Source organism: Neoarius graeffei, chromosome 26 (assembly GCF_027579695.1).
Source record: "Neoarius graeffei isolate fNeoGra1 chromosome 26, fNeoGra1.pri, whole genome shotgun sequence".
NCBI lineage: Eukaryota > Metazoa > Chordata > Actinopteri > Siluriformes > Ariidae > Neoarius > Neoarius graeffei.
In genome coordinates this window covers 28,001,654-28,026,714 of record NC_083594.1, presented here as the reverse complement: position 1 = coordinate 28,026,714, position 25,061 = coordinate 28,001,654, and the positions used below count along the sequence as shown (strand labels likewise).

At 45.9% G+C, this 25,061-nt stretch overlaps 1 protein-coding gene across 1 annotated transcript in view; it reads right to left on the bottom strand.

The window, feature by feature from the left end:
- Positions 1 to 1,057: 1,057 nt before the first annotated feature.
- gpd1b (glycerol-3-phosphate dehydrogenase 1b) overlaps positions 1,058 to 25,061 on the bottom strand; it is an 82,984-nt gene continuing 58,980 nt past the window's right edge. Inside the window, exons 2-8 of the mRNA XM_060910496.1 lie at positions 7,968 to 8,145; positions 6,363 to 6,503; positions 5,261 to 5,399; positions 4,889 to 5,001; positions 4,524 to 4,760; positions 4,320 to 4,426; positions 1,058 to 1,589 (exon numbers count right to left, since the gene is read on the bottom strand). Coding sequence (XP_060766479.1) covers positions 1,493 to 1,589; positions 4,320 to 4,426; positions 4,524 to 4,760; positions 4,889 to 5,001; positions 5,261 to 5,399; positions 6,363 to 6,503; positions 7,968 to 8,145 — 1,012 coding nt within the window. The 3' untranslated portion in view covers positions 1,058 to 1,492. The remainder of the gene's footprint in view (positions 1,590 to 4,319; positions 4,427 to 4,523; positions 4,761 to 4,888; positions 5,002 to 5,260; positions 5,400 to 6,362; positions 6,504 to 7,967; positions 8,146 to 25,061) is intronic.

The following is a 25,061-nucleotide window of genomic DNA, read 5'->3' as shown; positions in this document are numbered from 1 at the left end:
CCTTTCACCCGTAGTCAGCTGGGATAGGCTCCAGCTTGCCTGCGACCCTGTAGAACAGGATAAAGCGGCTAGAGATAATGAGATGAGATGATTGTTGCTTTTCCAGAACTTTGTGCCACACTTGTTTTGATAGCTGTAAGATCTCTTGGGTGTATTAAGATTGAGGTTATGTGAGACTTTTTTTTTTTTAATTTTGACTCCATGAAACTCATTTTGTGACTCATGATAACTAGCTGCAGTTATTTCAATTTGCAACTACTTATTTTAATGTGGGTGAATACCTATTCATGCACAACTTTTTTTTTGATAATTTAAATTGTTAATCGATTTTCCCCCCTTCAATATTAAGCACTATTTTGTGTAGAATGATATATAATTCCAAACAAATACATTTCAATTCCAAGTTGTAATGCTACAAAATGTGGAAAAGTTCAAGAACAAAGGAATGGAAACTTTGCATTTGTGCAAAAGATGTATGTGACACATAGCTAAGATAATAATAATAAATCTGCAATTAAGCAGTTTTATTCCTACATAGCAACTATGATTCTTCACAGATTATTATGCATTTGTTAATTTGAAATCTGTATAATTTGAATCAATGTATAAGAAATCTTATTATTCCAGCACAACATCTACATGTACAGTGCTTCTGTGCTTCGTCGTTCCTAATAAAGGTCAAAGGATCAAGCTTGGAGCTGCTAAAGGTGAAGAGCTTAGGATAACACCCGAAGGCATGCAGTGCAAGAATCATATGTCATGCTTGGAGTGTGTGGCTGAGTGCATGCACCCAGTCAAAGCTGTGGAGTTACAGATTCGTATAGGAGTTTATAATTTTCAATTGCATCATTATATTGCATGCCTATATAAACAATGCATATACTAGAAAGGATTCAGTGTAAACTATTTATTTGAAAATGACAGTATGTCATGTTTAGAGCCATACACATGGAATTAAAAACAAACCAGATTGTAAAACAGTATGTATTCATTGTTTGTGTGTACAATTATTTGGGAGTTTTCTTTTTAACAGAAAAATGTCTGGACAGGATGAATATTCAGGTAAAAACCATTTAAGGCACTTTTAATCCACACTCTTTTAGATTCTGTGAGCATACACTAGTGTTACAAGCCAGTCTACTTACTCAAGAGCAGCTACATGAAAACAGTTAGGACATATCTCTGACATGTTTACAAAACAAACAAACGAAAACAAAAAACATTTATGCTTAGGTTAAATTAAAATCTGACAATTATCAACACCGACAGTGTGATCTACAAGTGGTAGAATGTTGACGTAGGGCTTTTTCAAGGTGTGGCATTTTGAAATGAAGTTTGGCAAGGACACCCTCAGATCAGCTCTCCGTAGATCAGGTTCTTCTTTCTTCAGTAAGAAATATAGGCACAGTGAAGATAGCCCCATCTACCCAACTAGATTAGTAGTAGCTTTTTAGCTACACTAACCACATCACACTACAGGTTGGTCAATGAATTACATGTGTTCTGGGTGATTCTGCAAGCAACTGATGAACTCTTTCACTGGATGACCCTGGAAGCAGATCTGATACACTGCGTTGAACAGAGGAAATCTGGAACAACAATAAGTATGCAGGAAGATAGGAAAAGTGTGAACACTGAACATCAGGATAGTTAAATAAGTTACAAATGCATTATATCATAGGAAAGATAAAGTAGTTACACCTTTAAAAAGAAACAATGTATTTCATATTTATTCTAATATTGCACACAGTAGATATTTTATATAACCCCTTAAAATCCAGTTTACACTCCTTCTAGACATCCTTCCTTACTTCTTAACTTAGTTTACCTGAACCAAGCAATAATTGTCTCTTGAGTTTAGTTAGGAATGTTAGGGCACTTTTTTCATATATTAGTCCATTTGTTGCGTTTTAAGTGTTTTACTCTCACACTGCATGCAAATAAATAAACCAAAATTCATAAAACTACTTTATTCAGTAGTCAGCAGTTAAGGGTGTTATTGTCATGTCCAAGACAAGTCAAAAACCAGGACTAGTCAAGATCAGTTCTTAAGGTTAAGGCCAAATCAAGATCAAGTCCAAATGAAAGCAAGACAGAGTCAAGATTGAGACCATTGTCAAACCTGATCCGGGCTTGAGGCAAACCATGTTTGGTTGACTTGGCCAGAATTGCAGTAATAGGGTGGCTGGTTCCTTTCTGCGTACTCGCACACACACACGCACACACGAATGCGTGCACACACTTATGGGCAATTTTGAGTAGCCAGTTAACGTAATTGCATGTCTTTGGACTGTGGGGGAAACTGGAGTACCTGGAGGAAACCCACATTGACACAGGGAGAACATGCAAACTCCACACAGAAAGGCCCCCTTTGAACTGGGTTGGAACCCAGAACCTTCTTGCTGTGAGGCGACAGTGCTAACCACTGCACCACCGTGCCACCCAAGATTGAGACCAAAAACAATCAAATCCTTTTCAAGGCCAAGCCTGTACTTCAACTAGTTGTAATGGGTCAATACAGTATAGAGATCTTGCAGTCACGTGACCGGAAAGTACACAACCACCATCTTGTCGGTCAAAAACACCGCTGAATACTGCTGCACTCGTGTACAGAATGGATCAATTTCAACCGACGGACTACACGGCTCATTTTTCTAATGAACAGATAACTAGATATATGTCTAAAATAAACAATCTACAGATTTGTGACCCTTATGGCTTACCGGACGGAGTTTTCACGACCGGATTTTGAACTGCCAGCGGAATACCCGGACGTGTATAATTACCTCATTAACTTTCCCTTGCTGTTCAGTGGTGAAGCACTGCGTGCTTATAAATCTCTGGACAGTTATCTTTACAGAAATTCAGGATTTGTCAGCGACTCAGATGTGGCATCTTGTAAACAAGAATCCTCATTGGACGGGTAAGTCACTTAAGTATTGAGTATAGCACTGACCAGCCGATTATAGAATAGAATAAGGTAATTCCAGCTCGTCCGTCTTGTTTACATGGATCTGGCGTTGGAGAGGTAGAGGCTTGGCAGTGGAGGTTTGAGTGGCTGTTTTCTGAGCTTAGTCAACAGGCCGGCTCTGCCTGCAGCCTTGCTTTTGCTTCCTCTCCCCGGCACCGCCTCCTTCGCTTTGCTTCCGATAACAATCCACGGAGACCCCGCTGGTCTCGCTATCTCGTCCGGAATGTTTTTTTTTTTTCTCGTCCGGAATGTTGTGCATGCGATGGAAATCGCTACAAACCGTCATTTTCTGCTGGAAACCAATGTCCAGTAAGTCCATACGGTTGTAGTGGATATTGAAGTCCGGTACAGACGAACAACACGCAAAAATACACACAAAAAACATAAAAAACGTGCACAGGTAGGGAGAGCTTGTAGCCGCAGCCGTTGTAGTAGAATTGTATATAGTAGGGTTTTCCAGAAGAAAAGGTAGAAGTAAAAGCAGAAGTAGAACCAGAAGTAGAAGTAGAAGGCGGAATATGGCGTTTGACCGACAAGATGGCGTCTGTCACAATCTGGATCGGCTGTGACGTCACATGCAAGTGCTCCATTGAGGCTATATTTTCTTGAAGAAGCAACTGAGATCAAGACCTTACCTAGTGAGACCAATGCCCAAGACCGAGCCAAGTTAGGACTAGCCAAGTTAGGACCTCATCGTATCGCTCCTGTGGAGGATGGCCCCATGAGGACAGTTGAAAGTCACACTTGGAGGATGCTCTGGACTCTTACAGTAACGCTTTTATGGCTGAGGACTACAGTTGACTTGCTAACTTTAGGACTGCAGTTGTCATGAACAGTTTTGCACTCAAGTTTCCATCAATGAAAAGTTTATAACATCAACAAAACTGACTTCTTGTTAAAGCTGTTAATGTTATACTCATGCTATCTGTTGTTGCCCAAATGAGGATGGGTTCTCTTTTGAGTCTGGTTCCTCTTGAGGTTTCTTCCTCATGTCGTGTGAGGGAGTTTTTCCTTGCCACTGTCGCCACAGGCTTGCTCATTGGGGACAGATTAGGGATAAAATTAGCTCATGTTTTAAGTCGTTCAAATTGTGTAAAGCTGCTTTGCGACAATGTTTATTGTTAAAAGCGCTATACAAATAAACTTGACTTGACTTCACCCTGGATGGAACACCAGTCCATTGTAGAGCACCATGGAGACATTCACACACTCATTCACAACTTGGGGCAATTTAGCATAGCCATGTTTTTGGGAGGTGGGAGGAAACCAGAGAACCCAGTGGAAACCCACATGGCAGTGGCTTCACTATGAATGTTTTTGCTTTTGGATCAGTTACATGAACTCTTACTTGTCCATCATGTTTTTGTGCTTGAGTATGTGGTTCACTTCAGCTGCAGTGGCTGGACCCTGAAGCTTCTGCCCATTCAGCAACTCCTTCTCCAGCTCTTCAATTGACTGAAGATGGCAAGAGCACATATTTTCCCCATCAGACAACATCCAACTCAAGTAACCGAGAATTCGAAGCTTTGCACCAAATGAAGAGAAGACTGACCTTGCCGGTTTTAGCGAAAGCCTCACCAATTTTACGGTTGCGTCCTCCATAGCAGGTGGTGATGAGGTCAGCGACACCACAGCTCTCCAGGAAGGTGGCGGGGGAGACGGTACTGGCCGTGCAGAAGATCCGTGCAAATGCAATCATCTCCATCAGACCCAAACGGATTACTGCTGCCTTGGTGTTATCACCAAAGCCAATGCCATCGCAGAAACCTGCACCAACTGCCACAATGTTCTGGAAGGTAATCACATACCCATCACTTTCTGTTTGTCTGGTCTTTTGCCTCATGTTTACTTCACATCAGACCATGCACAGGTAGTTTTGCTAAATGCCTCAGTTCATGTAAATCAAATCAAGGGTACCTTCAAAGCTCCACAAATCTCTACAACATCCGACTCTTCCACGACAGTAACCCGGAAGTTTGTTGTCTGCATGAGTTCCTTCAGCAGTGGCCCATGTTCTTTGCTTTTACAGCCTGAATGATTTAGCACAGATAATGAAAAGTACAAGTACACCAAGCTAGATATCATGTAAGGAATAAAACACGTCAGGATGTACTGTGATAGGAAAATAATCTACGCTGGGGTGGTCTGATAGTAGCCATTACTACATTGAAGTTGATTATTTTCATATAAGATCACATTCTGAAGTGTTTTATACACATCATACCGCAGTGATTTTGGCAATTTTTCAAGCATTTTTTTGAATAATGGCTATATTTCTTGCTCGCTTACCAATTGTGGTCTCACAGAATTTGCCATCAGCCACCTCATTGGCCAGATTGGCTCCCATTAGCACAGTCATAGTGATGCCCAGTTTCTCCTTGATGACATCGGAAATGAGTTTCAGCCCATCTGGACCCTCATCAACACCCTGGAGCATGTAATAGAACAAAAAAAAACCAAACAAAAAACCAAACAAAAAAACGCAATGAATAAAAAAAAATTCACAATGTAACTGAATACTGTGAGATCCTGGACAACCTCAATCACTTGTTTCCTGAGAGCAGACATATTCAAACCTTTTTTCCCCCACTTACTAGTTACCTCTGGCAATGCCACTACCCCCCCAAAAAATGTCATCAGATTTACTTTGCTGTTGGCCTTTTTTCCCTCTCCAAGTAAATGTTCAGTCTTCATCAAAAAGTTCTGTTTTTTGATTATTTTCAACAAACTCAAAATATTCTACATTTAGCTGGACAGAAAGCACGGCTGATGCATTGGTGCACCTTTCAAGCACTTCAAGCATGGTCCAAAACATTACTAGTAAACTGGAGGAAGGGGGCAGAGCTTCCAGAGAGTGTCAGATAATATGTAGAGTTCAAAAGACCTGCACAAATGTTGATTGGCTCATCTGCCATTTGTATTATGAAAAAAGACAGCTCTTTTGGTGTATTTTGGAGTATATTCCAATGTACTCTGATGTCAAGTTGACTATGAACGAACAAAAAACAAACAAAAATATATGAACACTGGAAATCCATTCTACTGTACTGAAAAATGTAGCATAACAATGATGCTTGAAGGATACAAAGGTTTGGGCATGTACAATGTAAAATACTTTGGGTCAGCACCCAAGTGCAGTACATAATCAACTACATTTTGGATGACAGCACAATTCTGTATATTTAACCTTTTTATAGACCTATTACTGAAAACTAAAATAATTTATATATATATATATATATATATATATATATATATATATATATATATATATACACACACACACGTTAAATGTATCAAAATGCTATATACATTTGGTTTTAGGTACCACACAATAAGCCTTTAGAGAACTGAAAATATTAAAATTCCACATGGCAGTCTGAGAGCTTGCCTTGATCAGGGACATCCCCACTGCATCCGTCTTGATGTGACCTTTGATTGTATCACAAGTTCTCTTTACAAACTGGTGTGGGATTACAAAGATAAGAATATCTGCCCCGTTCACAGCTTCTAACAGATCTGGAATAGCCACCTGAAAAAGAGAACAACTTTACAACTTCAGGAATTCTGTTTATCCCAATGAGCAAAGTGCTGTAGTTCAAAGGTGTTTGCTCTCAAGATTGAACAGATTTACCAGATAAATGCATGCCAATGAGGAATAATATAGATAAAGGAGATATTATACTATAGTAATAATACAGGAATATAAATTATACTTCTGAACAATCCACTTAGTTTACTTGATTTTTTTTTTTTTTTACACAGTTCACCTAACTGAAGTAGCTGTGAAGTGTTTTTCCAGACACAAGTGAGATCAATGGACATTAATGGAAATTTAACCTGAAAATCACTTTAGCCCAGGGCTGTCATTTTACTAAAAATGGCCGGCATAGTAATTAAACCCATAATCTCAAAATAACAGCAAAGGACTGAAAAGTTTGTTAATTAATGTTATATATATATATATATATATATATATATATATATATATATATATATATATATATATATATATATAAAAGCACTGTCACCTCACAGCAAGAAGGTCCGGGTTCGAGCCCCGTGGCCGACGAGGGCCTTTCTGTGCCGAGTTTGCATGTTCTCCCCATGTCCGCGTGGGTTTCCTCCAGGTGCTCCAGTTTCCCCCACAGTCCAAAGATATGCAGGTTAGGTTAACTGGTGACTCTAAATCGACCGTAGGTGTGAATGTGAGTGTGAACGGTTGTCTGTGTCTATGTGTCAGCCCTGTAATGACCTGGCGACTTGTCCAGGGTGTACCCTGCCTTTCGCTCATAGTCAGCTGGGATAGGCTCCAGCTTGTCTGCGATCCTGTAGAACAGGATAAAGCGGCTAGAGATAATGAGATGAGATATATATATAAAACATTAATTAACAAACTTTTCAGTCCTTTGCTGTTATTTTGAGATTATGGGTTTAATTATTATGCTGCCCATATACAAGTTTTAAAGTTGTATAGTTGTAGCCTGTTCCCAGCCACTAGCTAATTATCTTATCTGAGGGGGAAAAAAACCAACTTATACGCCACACATATAAAGCCAATTTAATCTTTTTTTTTTTTAAACTGCTGCTCATGCGAAATTGTAGAAGATCGAGAAGAAGAATGCACTTGGAAAAGAGCATGAAATGTCATAATCTGTATACATGAGTTCCAATAGATAAGGGATAAAATGTTATGTTGTGCAGGGTATTCAATTTCTCCATGTCTCCCATAATGTAATGGTAGCAATTATACCACTGATTCTTTAATATTGCCCCATTTCTTTAAATGTAGACATAATGATTTAGAATGTAAAAATGTGCTTGAGACAAAAAAAAAAGTCCAAGGACTGCCTGAGAGCAACTGGTGGACCAGAAAGAAAGACCTTTTATCCATAAAAACGTGGAGCTATGCTTGGATTTTAACTTGCTCTTTATTCAACTGACATGTATTTTCTGAATCAGACCTTAAAAGAAGCATCATGCCAATGTGTCATACCACATTAGGGGGCAGTTTGTGTCCTGGCAGATATTTGACATTCTCATGCTCAGCGTTGATAATTTCTGTGAGCTTGCGTCCGTTCACCATTTCTTCAAACACCCACATATTCACCGTATCCTCAAATGTGGCATACTTGGCAGTGTTGCTGCCCACGATCTTGGCAATGGCAGAACCCCTGTGGATAAACAAAAATGCAGACCTAATGATTAATGTAAAACTTTTAAATGGGAACTAGGAGATCACCCCCACTGATGTCAGTCTGGTCTTTAGCACCACCAGCTGACCAGTTTTGGTGGACAGATCAGGGCTGTATATACTTTAAATGAGAAGTAGGACATTGTACAACCTGAAATCAGAAAAAGTTGGGATGGTAAGGGACATGCAAAGAAATCAGAAAGAAGTGATTTCTACATGTATTTTGACTCTTATTTCACTGCAGACAATATCAATCCAAGATATTTCATATTTTGTCTGGTCAACTTCATTTTATTTGTTAATATGTGTCAGTAATAGTGCTGAAAGTCGGAGTTTGGAACAGCCTCCAAATATGGCCACTCCGGACTACATTTCCCCAAGCGCCACATCTCCTGAATTCTAGGAAGTGCACCTGTTTCCCATCATCCCAGTAATCACCTTCCTATATAATCTCAGCAAACACTCACTCCAGTTGTGAAGTATCATTCTGTGTCCTCGTGCCTGATCATACCAAGCCTTAGTTATTGTTTCTGACTACCAGTGACTTTGACCCTGCTTGCTGTTGTTTATTTGCCTTCACATTCTCGTCTAATCTCTGAAATACTGTTTGCACATCGATCAACCCTTGCCTGACCTTGACTATGTCTTTAGTTTGCCGATTTGGATTCCAGTTTGCAACACACCTGCTCTCCCCTACGCCTGCATCTGTAAGTGCCTGCACCCTGACAATATACTCGTACATCCATTCCTGCATTTCAGGCCTACAACACATTCTAAAAAACTTGGGATGGGGGCAATTTCGGGCTAGTAATGAGGTAAAACAATTAAATAATGTGATTTGAAACAGGTGATGCCAACAGGTGACTGTCATCATGATTTGGGACAAAATCAGTATCCAGGAAAGGATGTCTTTGAGGAGTAAAGATGGGCTGAGGCTCTCCAGTTTATATCAACAAATCCTTGAGAAAATTATTGAAATGTTTAAAATCAGTGTTTCTCAAAAAAAGACAGGAGGAGATTTGGATTTCTCACCCTCTATGGTGCATAATATCATTAACCGATTCAAGGAATCTGGAGAAATTTCAGTGGGGAAAGGGTAAGGGCACAAGCCTAAGCTAAACACCCATGATCTCTGATCCCTCAGATGGCACTACATCAAGAATCATCATTCATCTATAGCTGATATAACCACATGGGCTCAGGGTTACTTTGGCAAACCTTTGTCAAGCACTACAATACAGAGGTACATCCACAAATGGCAGTTAAAACTTTACTGTGCAAAAAGGAGGCCTTATACTAACGGTGTCCAGAAGCGCTGTTGACTTCTCTGGGCTCGGAGGCATCTGGGTGGACCATCACCCAGTGGAAATATGTATTGTGGTCAATCAATATTCCATGTCTTTTTTTTGTAAGAAATGGACACCGTGTGCTCCAGACCAAAAAGACAATAAGGACCATCCAGACTGTTACCAGCAACAGGTCCAAAAACCAGGGTCTATAATGGTATGGGGTTGTGTCAATGCCCTTGGCAAAGGTATCTTACACTTCTGTGATGGCAGTATGAATGCAGAAAAGTACATTGAGACTTTGAAGCAATATGTTCTGCCTTCAAGATGACATGTTTTCCAGGGATATTTCAGCAAGACAATACAAAACCATATTCTGCACACATTACAAAGGCATGGCTGTAGAAGAGGGTGCCTGTCCCCTTTGTCCCCAGAGTACGTATGGTGAATTTTGAAACGGAAAAAAAAGACAACCCTGTACTGTTGCATACCTTAAGACCTGCTTGCAGGAGGAATGGGACAAAATAACACCTGAAACACTTCATCAATTGGTGTCTTCAGTCCCTAAACATCTTAAAGTGTTGTGAAAAGGAATGGCAACATTACAAACTGGTAAATACAGTCAAGTCGGAAAGTCTGCACACCCCTTTCACCTTCTCCATGTTTTATTACGTTACAGACTTATTCTACAATAGATTGAGTTCATTTTTTGTCAAAAAATTTTACACAAAATAGCCCATAATGACAAAGTGAAAGCAGGTTTTTAGAAAATATGCAATTTTATTTTACTGACAAAAACAGGTTATTTAGGGGTTACATATCTGTACACACCCTTAGCCTAATACTTGGTTGATGCACCTTTGGCAGCAATTACAGCTTCAAGGCGTCTTGGGAAAGAAGCTACAAGCTTGGCACACTTGTTTCTGGACATTTTTGCCCATTCCTCGACATATCCTTGCAAGCTCAGTCAGGTTGGATAGGGAGCATCAGTACACAGCCATTTTCAGCTCCTTCCACAGATGTTTAGTTGGATTCAGGTCTGGGCTCTAGCTGGGTCACTCAAGGACAGTCACAGACTTTCTCCAAAGTCACTCCTTCATTCTCTTGGCTGTGTGCTTCGGGTCGTTGTCATGTTGGAAGGTAAACCTTTGCCCCAGTCTGAGGTCCAGAGCGCTCTGGAGCAGGTTTTCTTCAAGGATCTTGGTGTACTTAGCTGCATTCATCTTTCCATCTCTCAGGACTAGTCGCCCCGTTCCCGCTGTTGAAAAACATCCCCACATCATGATGCTACCACTGCCATGCTTCACTGTAGGGATGACATTAGCCAGATGATGAGCGGTGCCTGGTTTCCTCCAGATGTGACGCTTGGTATTCAGGCCAAAAAGTTCAATTTTGGTTCCATCAGACCAGAGAATCTTGTTTCTCATGGTTTGAGAGTCCTCTAGGTGCCTTTTGGCAAACTCCAAGTGGGTTGTCATGTGCCTTTTACTAAGGAGTGGCTTCAGTCTGGCCACTCTACCATAAAGGCCTGATTTGTGGAGTGCTGCCTGGATAGTTATGTTAGGACTGGGACTGTTTTGGCCTCTAGAGGCCGCTGTTATTTCCTTTGCTTATGTTTGTTTTGGCCTCTAGAGGCCGCCACTGTTCCTGTGTTTTGTGTTTGTGTTGATTGCCTGTTTGTCTTCATTATCTTCACCTGTTTCCCATTTATTTTGTGTATAAATACCCCTCTGTTTGTTCCCTTGTCACGGAGTCTTTTTCCTGTTAGTGCTAGTTCCCTCTGTCCCATGTACCTTGCCTGTGTCTTTGTATTCTTGGTTTTTGCTTCTTTCTTTTGGACTTTGTGGATTTTGTTTTGACCTTTGGATCTTCTGTGCATTTGAGTTTTTGCCTATTCTTTTCTCATTTGGATTTTGGACTTTGAACCTTGGGATATTTTATTTCTGTTTATCTTCTGAGCTATGGATTATTCTTTTTGTTTTTTCCCTTGGATTGTACATATTGTAAATAAACTTTTTGATACTTTTCTACTTCCGCCTCACGCCTCTGCACTTGAGTCATCTCCCTGGTGGCCTAGTGGGGGTTTGCTGGATTACCACACCAGTGAACCAGGTTCGAATCCCAGCAAAACCCTAACAGAAAGACTCCGTCATGACCAACTCAGCAGAGGCTGCTTCAACTGTCTACCCGGCCAACCTTCAGGGAATTATGGCAGCTTTGACACGCTTCGGGGCGACCATGGACGTTCATGGATGAACACTCACAAACCAACGTGAGGCCCTTGCTTGCCACGAGGTACTGCTTCAGCAAATTGGGAAAACCCTGGCACAGCTGACACCTCTGCCTGCATCTCCTCATCCTGCTCCAGCTCCTGTTCCTGCTCCAGTGCCTCTTGCCACACTGTCTCCTTCACCTCGCGAACCCAGCCTTCCTGCACCACAGAGGTATGACGGCAAGCACGGTGAGTGCCGGGAGTTCCTTACCCAGTGCCAACTCACCTTTGAGCTCCAGCCTACCACCTACACTACGGATTGTCACAAGATCGCCTTTGTGATAACCTTGTTAGCTGGTAAGGCACGAGGTTGGACAACAGCTATCTGGCAGAAACGGGGACCCGAGTGCTCTGATTTTGAACTGTTTACTGAAGAGATGCTTCGGGTCTTCGACCAGGCGGACATCAGTACCAACGCTGCCAGAAAGCTCATGTCCATCCGGCAAGGAGGAAGCGTCGCAGACTACGCCATATCGTTCCAGACGCTCGCAGCAGTCAGCGGATGGAATGAGGCTGCCCTGGTTTCAGCCTTTCACCATGGTCTGTCTGACCCCATCAAAGACGGCCTGGCCTCTATTGGATGCCCAAGTGACCTCGAAACACTGATTTCTCATGCCATTCTTCTGGACAACAAGATTAGAGAACGCCGCCAAGTCCCGAGTCTCCCTGGCCTCACTGCCTCAACATGGAGCCCGTCTACCTCCTCCAGTGACTGTCCAGAACCCATGCAAGTGGGCCATACTCGCCTCTCCGCATCTGAGAGGGAGCGCAGAAGGAGGGACAAGTGCTGCATCTACTGTGGCAAGCCTGGTCACTTCCGAGCATCATGTCCCGAGCTCTTGGGAAAAGGACCGCCCCGTCTAGCTGAGGGAGGGTTGTGACGGGGCCTACCCTCTCTCCCAGACTCCCTGGCCAAGGAATCTACATCCCGGTCTCCATCTCCTGGGGTGAGTCCGTCCACTTGTCAAGCCTTGTTAGACTCAGGGACGGCTGGAAACTTTATGGATATCCACTTCGCCCAAATCATCAATGTCCCGACTGCGCCTCTTGAAGTTCCACTGTCTGTGTCTGCCCTCGATGGCCAAGCGTTAGGTGATGGAAGAGTCGCCCAAGTTACTTCTCCAGTCTTAAGAAATATCCCTGCACCTGATTCCTTCACCTGAGTTCCCAGTTATTCTAGGTCTTCCTTGGCTCACCCGCCACAACCCTCGTATAGACTGGGTCACTAGCCAGGTTGTGGAATGGGGCCCTGCGTGCCATGCCTCTTGTCTGCTCTCTAGCTCTCCTGTGTCTCCTGCCGAGCCCCCTGATCTCACCGAGCTATCTCAAGTTCCCACAGAGTACTGGGATTTGAAGGAGGTATTCAGCAAGAGCAGGGCCGCCGTTCTTCCTCCGCCATCGACTTGCTCCCTGGGACTACCCCTCCTCGTGGCAGACTGTTTTCCCTCTCTCAGCCAGAACGCAAGGCCATGGAGGAATACCTCAAAGACGCCCTGGTCTCTGGGTTCATTCGACCCTCCACCTCACCTGCTGGTACCGGCTTCTTTGTCGGCAAGAAGGATGGGGGGGCTCTGACCATGTATTGACTACAGGGGCCTGAACAAGATCACTGTGCACAACCGATATCCCCTTCCGCTGATGTCCACAGCATTCGACCTGCTCCAAGGTGCCACCATCTTCACCAAGTTGGACCTATGGAACGCATACCACCTCATCCGTATCCAACAGGGAGACGAGTGGAAGACTGCCTCTGGGCACTACGAATACCAGGTGATGCCCTTCGGACTCACCAACGCACCAGCTGTTTTTCAGGCCCTAATCAACGACATCTTGAGGGACATGATTAACCTGTATGTTTTTCTCTACCTCGACGACATCCTTATCTTTTCCAAGACCGTGCAGGAGCACCGCCACCATGTCCGCCAGGTTCGCCAGAGGCTGCTACAGAACAATCTGTTCGCCAAGGCCCAGAAATGCAAATTTCATGTTCCCGAGGTCTCCTTTCTGGATTTTATTGTATGGACAGGCCAACTCCAAACGGACCCAGCCAAGACCCTGGCCGTCCAGGACTGGCCCACTCCCAAGTCCGTCAAAGAGGTTCAGCGGTTCTTAGGATTTGCTAACTTCTACCGCAAGTTTATCAGGAACTTTAGTTCTGTAGCAGCACCCATGTCGGACCTCACCAAAGGGACAGGTGGAGCTTATGTCTGGTCTCCTCAGGCGGAAAAGGCGTTCAAAGACCTCAAGCACCGCTTCTGCACGGTACCCATTCTGGTCCTCCCGGACACCTCCCAACTATTCATCGTGGAGGTGGACGCCTCGGACAGTGGTGTCGGCGCGGTGCTCTCTCAACATTCGGAAGGAAAGCTGCACCCCTGCGCTTACTTCTCCCACTGCCTGAGTCCTGCGGAGTCCCGGTACGATGTGGGGGATCGAGAACTGCTAGCGGTCAAACTGGCCCTTGAGGAGTGAGCGCAACATCCATTCCTGGTTTGGACGGACCACAAGAACCTGGAGTACCTCTAGCAAGCCAAGAGACTGAACCCACGACAGGCTAGGTGGGCCCTGTTTTTCAGTCGGTTTGACTTCACCCTCTCGTACTGCCCTGGCTCCAAGAACACCAAACCTGACGCACTGTCCAGGCTGTTCTCTGCCACTAACAGGGAGAGTGAAGTCGGGCCTATTATCCCTGTGTCCCGGATTGTGGCCCCTGTCCGCTGGGGTATTGAGGAGGCCGTCCGACGAGCCCAACGCCAGGACCCTGGTCCTGGGACGGAGCCACCGGGCCTCTTGTACGTCCCACATCAAGCCCGGGCCAAGGTTCTCCAGTGGGGTCACTCTTCCCCTCTCACCGCCCACCCGGGAGCTCGGAGGACCCTGGACTTCCTGAAAAGACGCTTCTGGTGGCCTAACATGGAGAAGGAAGTAAAGGTTATTTGTCCTGTCCTGTGAGGTCTGCACCAGAACCAAGAACCCGCGACAGCGTCCCCAGGGTCTCCTGCATCCTCTTACCATTCCCCAGCATCCCTGGTCCCACGTGGCAGTCAACTTCATCACGGGTCTCCCTGAGTCACAAGGTAACACTGTCATATTGGTCAAAGTTGACAGATTCTCCAAGGCCTGCCACTTTTTACCACTGTGCAAACTCCCTTCTGCCCTTGACACTGCTAAACTATTATTCACTCATGTCTTCCGAGTCTTTGGTCTCCCGCAGGACATCGTCTCAGACCGAGGGCCCCAGTTCTCCTCCTGAGTGTGGCACGGGTTCTGCAAGGTCATCGGAGCCACTGCCAGCCTCTCCTCTGGGTTTCACCCACAGTCCAATGGCCAGACGGAGAGGCTCAACCAGGACCTGGAAACCACCCTGCGAGGCCTGGCTATGGATAACCCGACATCATGGGGCACCTGGCTGCCATGGGCAGAGTATGCCCACAACACCCTGCAGTCATCGGCCACCAAGCTGTCGCCATCCCGGTGAAAATTCGGGTTCCAGCCACCTCTGTTCCCAGACGAGGAGGACGACGCGGGGGTGCCCTCGGTCAACCAATATGTGAGACGGTGTCGCAAGACCTGGAGCAAGGTCAGGAAGACCCTCATCCAGACCTCCAGAACCAACCAGACTCAGGCCAACCGCCATAGAAGACCTGCCCATGCTTTCCGCCCTGGGCAGCGGGTTTGGCTGTCCACTAAGGACCTTCCGCTGCGGGTGGAGAACCGCAAGCTTGCTCCTCGCTACATTGGCCCCTTCAAGGTGGTGCGCAGGGTGAACCCTGTCGCCTACCGGCTCCAGTTGCCCCGGACTCTGAGGATCAACCCCACATTCCATGTTTCCCTGTTGCGGCCCGTACTGACGTCCACGTATACCCCTGCCCCTAGGAACCCCCCCGCATCTTCCAGGGTCAGACTGTGTTCACCGTGCATCACCTGCTTGACTCCCGCCGGGTCTGCGGCGGGCTTCAATATCTAGTAGACTGGGAGGGCTATGGCCCTGAGGAGCGCTGCTGAGTCCCAGCTCAGGACATATTAGATAAGGAACTGTGTCGAGACTTCCATTTGGCCCATCCGGATCGCCCTGGGAACGTCAGGAGATGCTCCGGGGGGGGGGGGGGTCCTGTTAGGACTGGGACTGTTTTGGCCTCTAGAGGCCGCTATTATTTCCTTTTGTTATGTTTGTTTTGGCCTCTAGAGGCCGCCACTGTTCCTGTGTTTTGTGTTTGTGTTGATTGCCTGTTTGTCTTCATTATCTTCACTTGTTTCCCATTTATTTTGTGTATAAATACTCCTCTGTTTGTTCCCTTGTCACGGAGTCTTTTTCCTATGCTATACTGTTAGTGCTAGTTTCCTCTGTCCCATGTACCTTGCCTGTGTTTTTGTATTCTTGGTTTTTGCTTCTTTCTTTTGGACTTTGTGGATTTTGTTTTGACCTTTGGATCTTCTGTGCGTTTGAGTTTTTGCCTCTTTTCTCATTTGGATTTTGGACTTTGAACCTTGGGATATTTTATTTCTGTTTATCTTCTGAGCTTTGGATTATTCTTTGTCTTTTCCCTTGGATTGTACATATTGTAAATAAACTTTGACACTTTTCTACTTCCGCCTCACGCCTCTGCACTTGAGTCATCTCCCTGGTGGCCTAGTGGAGGTTTGCTGGATTACCACACCAGCGAACCAGGTTTGAATCCCAGCAAAACCCTAACAAGTTGATCTTCTGAAAGATTCTCCCATCTCCACAAGGATACGCTGGAGCTCTGTCAGAGTGACCCTTGGGTTCCTGCTCACCTCCCTGGCCAAGGCCTGTCTTCCACGATTGCTCAGTTTGGCCAGGTCTAGGAAGATTCTTGGTGGTTCCAAACTTCTTCCATTTACGAATGATGGTGGCCACTGTGCTCTTTTGGACCTGTAAAGCTGCAGCAATTTTTCTGTACCCTTCTCCAGATCCCCCTCCTAGAACTGCCACCTTATTGTGGTGGAGGGGTTTGTATGCTTGAATGATCCTAGGAGCTATGTTATCGGGGGCATTATGCCCCTGTCAGGGTTTTCCAAGGCAGACAGGTCCTAGGTGACAGGCCAGACCAAGAGCAGTTCACCAAAACCCCTATGGAGAAAAAAACCGAGGACCGTGACGTCACCCGGTATGACGCAGCCGGGGCCCCACCCCGGAGCCAGGCCCGGGGCTCGTATGCGAGCGCTTGGTGGCCGGACCTTTGCCCATGGGGCCCGGCTGGGCTCAGCCTGAAGAGGTGACGTGGGCCCGACCTCCTGTGGGTTCACCACTCCAGAGGTAGCAGTAGGGGACTGGTGCAGTGTGGATTGGGTGGCAGTCAAAGGCAGGGGCCTCGATGACTTGATCCCTGGACACAGCGGCTGGCTGTTGGGACATGGAATGTCACTTTGCTGGGGGGGAAAGAGCCTGAGCTTGTGCGGGAGGTTGAGAGGTACCGGCTAGAGATAGTGGGGCTCACCTCCACACACAGCTTGGGCTCTGGAACCCAGCTCCTCAAGAGGAGCTGGACTCTCCACTTCTCTGGATTCGCCCATGGTGAGCGGCGGCGGGCTGGTGTGGGCTTGCTTATAGCGCCCCAGCTCAGCCGCTATGTGTTGGAGTTTACCCCAGTGAACGAGAGGGTCGCCTCTCTGCGCCTTCGGATTGGGGAGAGGGCTCTTGCTGTTTGTGCCTACGGGCCAAATAGCAGTATCCGGCCTTCTTGGAGTCCCTGGGAGAGGTACTGAGGGGTGCTCAGGCTGGGGACTCCATTGTGCTACTGGGGGACTTCAATGCTCATGTGGGTGACGACAGTGACACCTGGAGGGGCATGGTTGGGAGGAACAGCCTCCCTGATCTGAACCCGAGTGGTGTTTTGTTATTGGACTTCTGTGCTAGTCACGGTTTGTCCATAACGAACACCATTTTCGAGCATAGGGGTGTCCATAAGTGCACATGGCACCAGGACACCTTAGGTCGGAGGTCAATGATAGACTTTGTAGTCATTTCATCTGATCTCTGGCCCTATGTCTTGGACACTCAGGTGAAGAGAGGGGCTGAGCTGTCAACTGATCACCACCTGGTGGTGAGTTGGATCCGCTGGCGGAGGAAGCTGGACAGACCTGGCAGGCCCAAACGTATGGTGAGGGCCTGCTGGGAACGTCTGGCCAAGCACTCTGTTGGGGAGGTCTTTAACTCCCACCTCCGGGAGAGCTTTTCCCAGCTTCCGAGGGAGGCGGGGAACATTGAGTCTGAGTGGACCATGCCTACCTCCATTGTGGACACAGCTGTTCGGAGCTGTGGCCGCAAGGTCTCCGGTGCCTGTCGTGGCGGCAATCCCCGAACCTGGTGGTGGACACCAGAAGTAAGGGATGCCGTCAAGCTGAAGGAGTCCTATCGGGCCATGTTGACCTCCAGGACTCCTGAGGCAGCTGACGGGTATCGGCAGGCCAGGCGTGCTGCAGCTCGGGCAGTTGCGGAGGCAAAAACTCAGAACTGGGAGGAGTTCGGGGAGGCCATGGAGAAGGACTATCCGTCAGCCTTGAAGAAATTCTGGCAAACCGTCCGGCGCCTCAGGAGGGGGAAGCAGTACTCTGCCAACACTGTTTACAGTGCGGGTGGGGAGCTGTTGACCTCGACTGGGGACATTGTCGGGCGGTGGAAGGAATACTTTGAGGATCTCCTCAATCCCACCGTCATGTCTTCCACTGAGGAGACTGAGGCTGATGACTCAGAGGTGGACTCGTCCATTACCCAAGCCGAAGTCACTGAGGTGGTTTGCAAGCTCCTCGGTGGCAAGGCACCGGGGGTGGATGAGATCCGCCCTGAGTATCTCAAGTCTCTGGATGTTGTGGGGCTATCTTGGTTGACACGCCTCTGCAACATCACGTGGCGGTCGGGGACAGGGCCTCTGGAGTGGCAGACTGGGGTGGTAGTCCCTCTTTTTAAGAAAGGGGACCGGAGAGTGTGCTCCAATTATAGGGGAATCACATTTCTCAGCCTCCCAGGGAAGGTTTACTCCAGGGTACTGGAGAGGAGAATTCGACCAATAGTCGAACCTCAGATCCAGGAGGAACAATGCGGTTTTTGTCCTGGTCGCGGAACACTGGACCAGCTCTATACCCTTCATAGGGTGCTCGAGGGTTCATGGGAGTTTGCCCAACCAGTCCACATGTGCTTTGTGGATCTGGAGAAGGCATTCGACCGTGTCCCCCATGGTATTCTGTGGGGGGTGCTTCAGGAGTATGGGGTTCGGGGCTCTTTGCTAAGGGCTGTCCGGTCCCTGTACGAACGGAGCAGGAGTCTGGTTTGCATTGCCGGCAGTAAGTCAGACCTGTTCCCAGTGCATGTTGGACTCTGGCAGGGCTGCCCTTTGTCACCAGTTCTGTTCATAATTTTTATAGACAGAATTTCTAGGCGCAGCCAGGGGCCAGAAGGAATCCTGTTTGGGAACCACAGGATTTCATCTCTGCTTTTTGCGGATGATGTTGTCCTGTTGGCTTCTTCAAACCAGGACCTTCAGCATGCACTGGGGCGGTTTGCAGTCGAGTGTGAAGCGGCTGGGATGAGAATCAGCACCTCCAAGTCCGAGGCCATGGTTCTCGACCGGAAAAGGGTGGCTTGCCCTCTCCAGGTTGGTGGAGAAGTCCTGCCTCAAGTGGAGGAGTTTAAGTATCTCGGGATCTTGTTCACGAGTGAGGGAAGGATGGAGCGTGAGATCGACAGGCGGATCGGTGCAGCCTCCGCAGTGATGTGGTCGCTTTACCGGTCCATCGTGGTGAAGAAGGAGCTGAGCCAAAAGGCGAAGCTCTCAATTTACCGGTCGATCTACGTTCCGACTCTCACCTATGGTCATGAGCTTTGGGTAATGACCGAAATAAGATCGCGGATACAAGCGGCCGAAATGAGTTTCCTTCGCAGAGCGGCTGGGCGCTCCCTTAGAGATAGAGTGAGAAGCACAGTCACTCGGGAGGAGCTCGGAGTAGAGCCGCTGCTCCTCCACATCGAGAGGAATCAGCTGAGGTGGCTTGGGCATCTTTTTCGGATGCCTCCTGGACGCCTCCGTGGGGAGGCGTTCCAGGCATGTCCTCCCCGGAGGAGGTCCCGGGGAAGACCCAGGACACGCTGGAGGGACTATGTCTCTCGGCTGGCCTGGGAACGCCTCGGTGTTCTTCCCGAGGAGCTGGCCGAGGTATCTGGGGAAAGGGAAGTTTGGGCTTAGACTGCTGCCTCTGCGACCCGGTCCTGGATAAAGCGGAAGACGACGAGACTTCTCCAGATCTATACCTTGACACAATCCTGTTTCTGAGGTCTGCAGATAATTCCTTTGACCCCAGGGTTTGGAGTTTGCTTTAACATGCACTGTCAACTGTAGGACCTTATATAGGCAGGTGTTAGCAATCCCCAATCATGTCCAAGCAATTGAATTTACCACAGGTAGACTCCTATTAAGTTGTAGAAACATTTCGAGCAGTATCAGTGGAAACAAAATGCACCTCAGCTCACTTTTGGGTGTCATATCAAAGGGTGTGCACACTTGTGTACATATGATATTTTACATTTTGATTTTTAATAATTAGCACAAATGTCTAAAAACCTACTTTCACTTTGTCATTATGGGCCATTTTGTGTAGATTTTGTGGCAAAAATGAACTCAATCTATTGTAGCATAAGTCTGTTATGTAATAAAACATGGAGAAGGTGAAAGGGGTGTGCAGACTTTCCGGCTTGACTGTACTTTACCATCAAAACATTTTTTGAAATCAAAATTGAAATAAGCTGGCATGGATTTGGGGGGCACCTAGCACCCCCCCCCATCCAAAAAAAAAAAAAAGATAGTTTTAGTCCACGGCTACTTGGAATTGTGACTCGATTGTATTGCAGATATCGAGATATGCCTGCCATTTTTTAATTAATAAGGTTTAAAAAAATACCCAAATTAATCATCATGTAGTATAAAGTTATATTTCATAGTAGGTCCTAGCTTAGGTTTTTTTGCTCATGACACAAATGCAGTAAAAAGTAAGCTGGGTGAGTCCTGTTGGATTTTAACAGAGTGTGGGAACTTTGTGCATCTCCTGTATTCCTGGATTGCACTGTAGACTACATGTAAAGGTTATGCATCATCCTTTTATGTTTTTGGTATCGTGAATGCGCACGTTCACAAGCCAAAATGATAAGATGCTGCAGCAGGCTTACTATGTATACACACACACACACACACACACACACACACACACACACACACACACACGTCGGCTGTCCAGCTACTATTCGTATTCATTAACAGTCCCCTATTAATGAATACAAGCAGGAGGGGGCTTTAGATTTCTCACCCTCTATGGTGCATAATATTATATTGTATATTATCCCTGTACTTACTATACCCTGTGTATGTACATGGTACACGTGCTGTTTTGGGTGTGAGCCTCACTTTGATTTTTACAACAGCAGCTGGATAGGTCTGCGAGAGATGTTGATTTTTGCAACGGCTCTGAAGAAAATCTGCTCAAAATCCCCTTGGGAACTAAGACTTATTATAGGACTTATTGTATAGTTAGTGCAGTCTATTAGACTCAGGAGCTCAGACTGCAGTTATTAACTTTGTATTATAGACATGCAACTCTTGCAGTCTTCGTTTATAGTTATCTTGATATTAAGCGCTGTCTTAAGTGGCCACTTACATTACCTTGGTTTACCTGTGTATATTCACTGTCTTATATGCACATTGAATGTCCTGAGCAGAAGCTCAGATTGCAGTTGCTAAAATAGTAACAATTTATTGATAAGGTATTTTGTGGTCAATGTACTACACTGTAGTGTGTCATGTGGTAATGCATTATATGACAATGCAACTTTCATAAATATTACTGTCAGACCTGCGTGCTTTGGCGCGTGCACCAGCAGGATTCTCAGGCGTGCTCCGGATTGCGTGCGCCAAGCGGACTCTCACACGCACGCCATTAACGAGGCACATCTGTACAGGATTAAGATGCATCAGCATGCCTATATACAGTGCCTTGAAAAAGTATTCATACCCCTTGAACTTTTTCACATTTTTCCACCTTACAACCATGAACTTAAAAGTTTTTTATTGAGATTTTATGTGATAGACCAACACAGAGTAGCACATAATTGTGAAGTGAAACAAAAATGATAAATGGTCTTCAAAATTTTAAACAAATAAAAATCTGAAAAATGTGGTGTGCATTAGTATTCAGCCCCCTGTACTCTGATACCTCTAAATACAATCCAGTGCAATCAATTGCCTTCAGAAGTCATCTAATTAGTTAATAGAGTCCTACTGTGTATAATTTACTCTCAGCATAAATACACTTGTTCTGTGAAGGCCTCAGTGGTTTGCTAGAGAACACTGAAGAACAAACCAGACAGGTCAGGGATAAAGTTCTGGAGACGTTTAAAGCAGGGTTAGGTTATAAAAAAATATCCCAAGCTCTGAACATCTCAAGAAGCACTGTTCAAGCCATCATTCAAAAATGGAAAAAGTATGGCACAACTGCAAACCTACCAAGACATGGCCGTCCACCTAAACTGACAGAGCGAGCAAGGAGAGCACTGGTCAGAGAAGCAGCCAAGAGGCCCATGATCACTCTGGAGGAGCTGCAGAAATCCACAGCTCAGGTGGGAGAATCTGTGCACAGGACAACTATAAGTCGTACACTCCACAAATCTGGCCTTTTTGGAAGAGTGGCAAGAAGAAAGCCATTGTTGAAAGACAGGCATAAGAAGTCCCATTTGCAGTTTGCCAGAAGCCATGCAGGGGACACCGCAAACATGTGGAAGAAGGTGCTTTGGTCAGATGAGACCAAAGTTGAACTTTTTGGCCTAAATGCAAAGCGCTATGTGTGGCGGAAAACTAACACTGCTCATCACCCTGCACACACCATCCCCACTATGAAACATGGTGGTCATGCTATGGGGATGCTTTTCTTCAGCAGGGACAGGGAAGCTGGTTCGAGTTGATGGGAAGATGGATGGAGCTAAATATAAGGCAATCCTGGAAGAAAACCTGTTGGAGGCTGCAAAAGACTTGAGACTGGGAAGGAGATTCACCTTCCAGCAAGACAATGACCCTAAACATACAGCCAGAGCTACAATGGAATGGTTTAGATCAAAGAATATTCATGTGTTAGAATGGCCCAGTCAAAGTCCAGACCTAAATCCCATTGAGCATCTGTGGCAAGACTTGAAAATTGCTGTTCACAGACGCTCTCCATCCAATCTGGCTGAGCTTGAGCTATTTTTCAAAGAAGAATGGGCAAAAATTTCAGTGTCTAGATGTGCAAAGCTGGTAGAGACATACCACACAAGACTTGCAGCTGTAATTGCAGCAAAAGGTGGCTCTACAAAGTATTGACGCAGGGGGGCTGAATACTAATGCACATCACATTTTTCAGATTTTTATTTGTTTAAAATTTTGAAGACCATTTATCATTTTCATTTCACAATTATGTGCTACTCTGTGTTGGTCTATCACATAAAATCTCAATTAAAAAAAAACTTTTAAGTTTGTGGTTGTAAGGTGGAAAAATGTGAAAAAGTTCAAGGGGTATGAATACTTTTTCAGGGCACTGTAAAGACTTTGTCCATGCACACTCAGTGCGAAGTATTGAATTCATAGTGACACTTTACCAAGCTGTGCTTCTCTTTTGATCTACTGGTTTCCTGATTGTGTTTCATTCTGTGCCTTGGATACTCTGTTTGTGCCTCGCCTGACCATCTGCTTGTTTCAGGTTTAATGATCTTGCCTGCTATTTTTGGATTATTTGCCTGTTGTTACTATTATTAATAAAACAAACTTCTGCACTTAGCTCCGTCTACAACCCATCCCCTGATAATTACCTTATATCAATTTTAATTATGTTCTATGACAACATGGCAACCTTTGGAAGTGGGAATAATGGCAGGGTGCACCATCTCCCCCCTAGCCTTTACCATGGCTATGGAAGTAATCATTCAAGCATCCAAATGGGTGGTAGGAGGAGAACGTCTGCAGTCTGGACAGCGCCTAACTCCCATTCACACCTATATGGATGATATGACCACCCTCACCTCAACCATTGCATGTAACAAGCGGCTGCTGAATAAGCTTCACACCAACATAACTTGGGCAAGGATGAAGTTGAAACCCAGCAAGGCAAGGAACATATCCATCATCCAAGGAAGACTCATGGACCAGAGGTTCCATTTGGCGAAACACCCATTCCAACAGTGTTGGAGCAGTCTGTCAAGAGCTTAGGGCGCTGGTACAACTTTAGTCTCAAAGACTCAGACCAGAACAACCAACTAAGGGAAGACACCATCACAGGCCTTGCAAGTATAGACAAGACCGCTTTTCCTGGAAAGTTGAAACTGTGGTGCCTGCAGTTTGAGTTGTTCCCCCATCTGACGTGGCCTCTGACAGTCTATGAAATTTCCAATCACCAAGGTCGAGAATCAGCTCATACATCAAGAAGTGGCTTGGACTCCCACGTTGCTTCAGCAATCTCAACCTGTATGGACATGGTGCTCTAGACCTGTCTGTCTCGAGCCTCATCAAAGAGTACAAATACACCAAAGTGAGGCTGGACATGACCCTGACTGAGTCGCAAGATGCTGCTATATGAGCAGCTGCTCCCAAGCTGGCAACTGGGAGGAAGTGGACCCCATCTGATGCTGTACAGCAGGCAGTATCGGCTCTCAGGTATGGAGACATTGTGGGTCAGGTGGAGCAGGGAAGAGGTGGATTTGGTCTTGGAGCAAGTCATCCAACTTGGTACAAGGCTACATCCATAGAAAGAAGGAAGCTGGTTGTCACTGAGGTCCGGCAGCAAGAGGAGGCAGAGAGATGTGCGAATGCAGTCTCACAGTCCAAACAGAGCCAGTGGTCTAGCTGGGAGAACCTTGAGCATCGTAAACTCACCTGAAGAGATCTGTGGGAGATGGAAGGAAGCCGAATCAGCTTCATCATCAGGGCCACTTATGATGTTCTTCCGACACCCAAGAATCTACACCAATGGGTTGGAGAAGATCCATCATCATGTCACTTCTGCCAAACCCCAGCAACATTACAGCATATCCTTACTGGCTGCAAAATCAGTTTCTCACAAGGGTGCTACACCTGGAGGCACAACAGGGTCCGACAATAACTGGCCATTACCTTGGAACGAAGGACATCCACCACCAATGCCCTCCCTCCCCCGACGTCCGGTTTCTCAAACACCATCTCCTTTGTGAAAGCTGGACAACTTCCTGGAAAACCATCTGCAAGGATGCAGTCGACCCTCCTGGATGTTGCCTGGGACTGGAAAAATACAGGCTGACCTAGTATTCTGTCCTCAACGTGTGTATGCATCTAT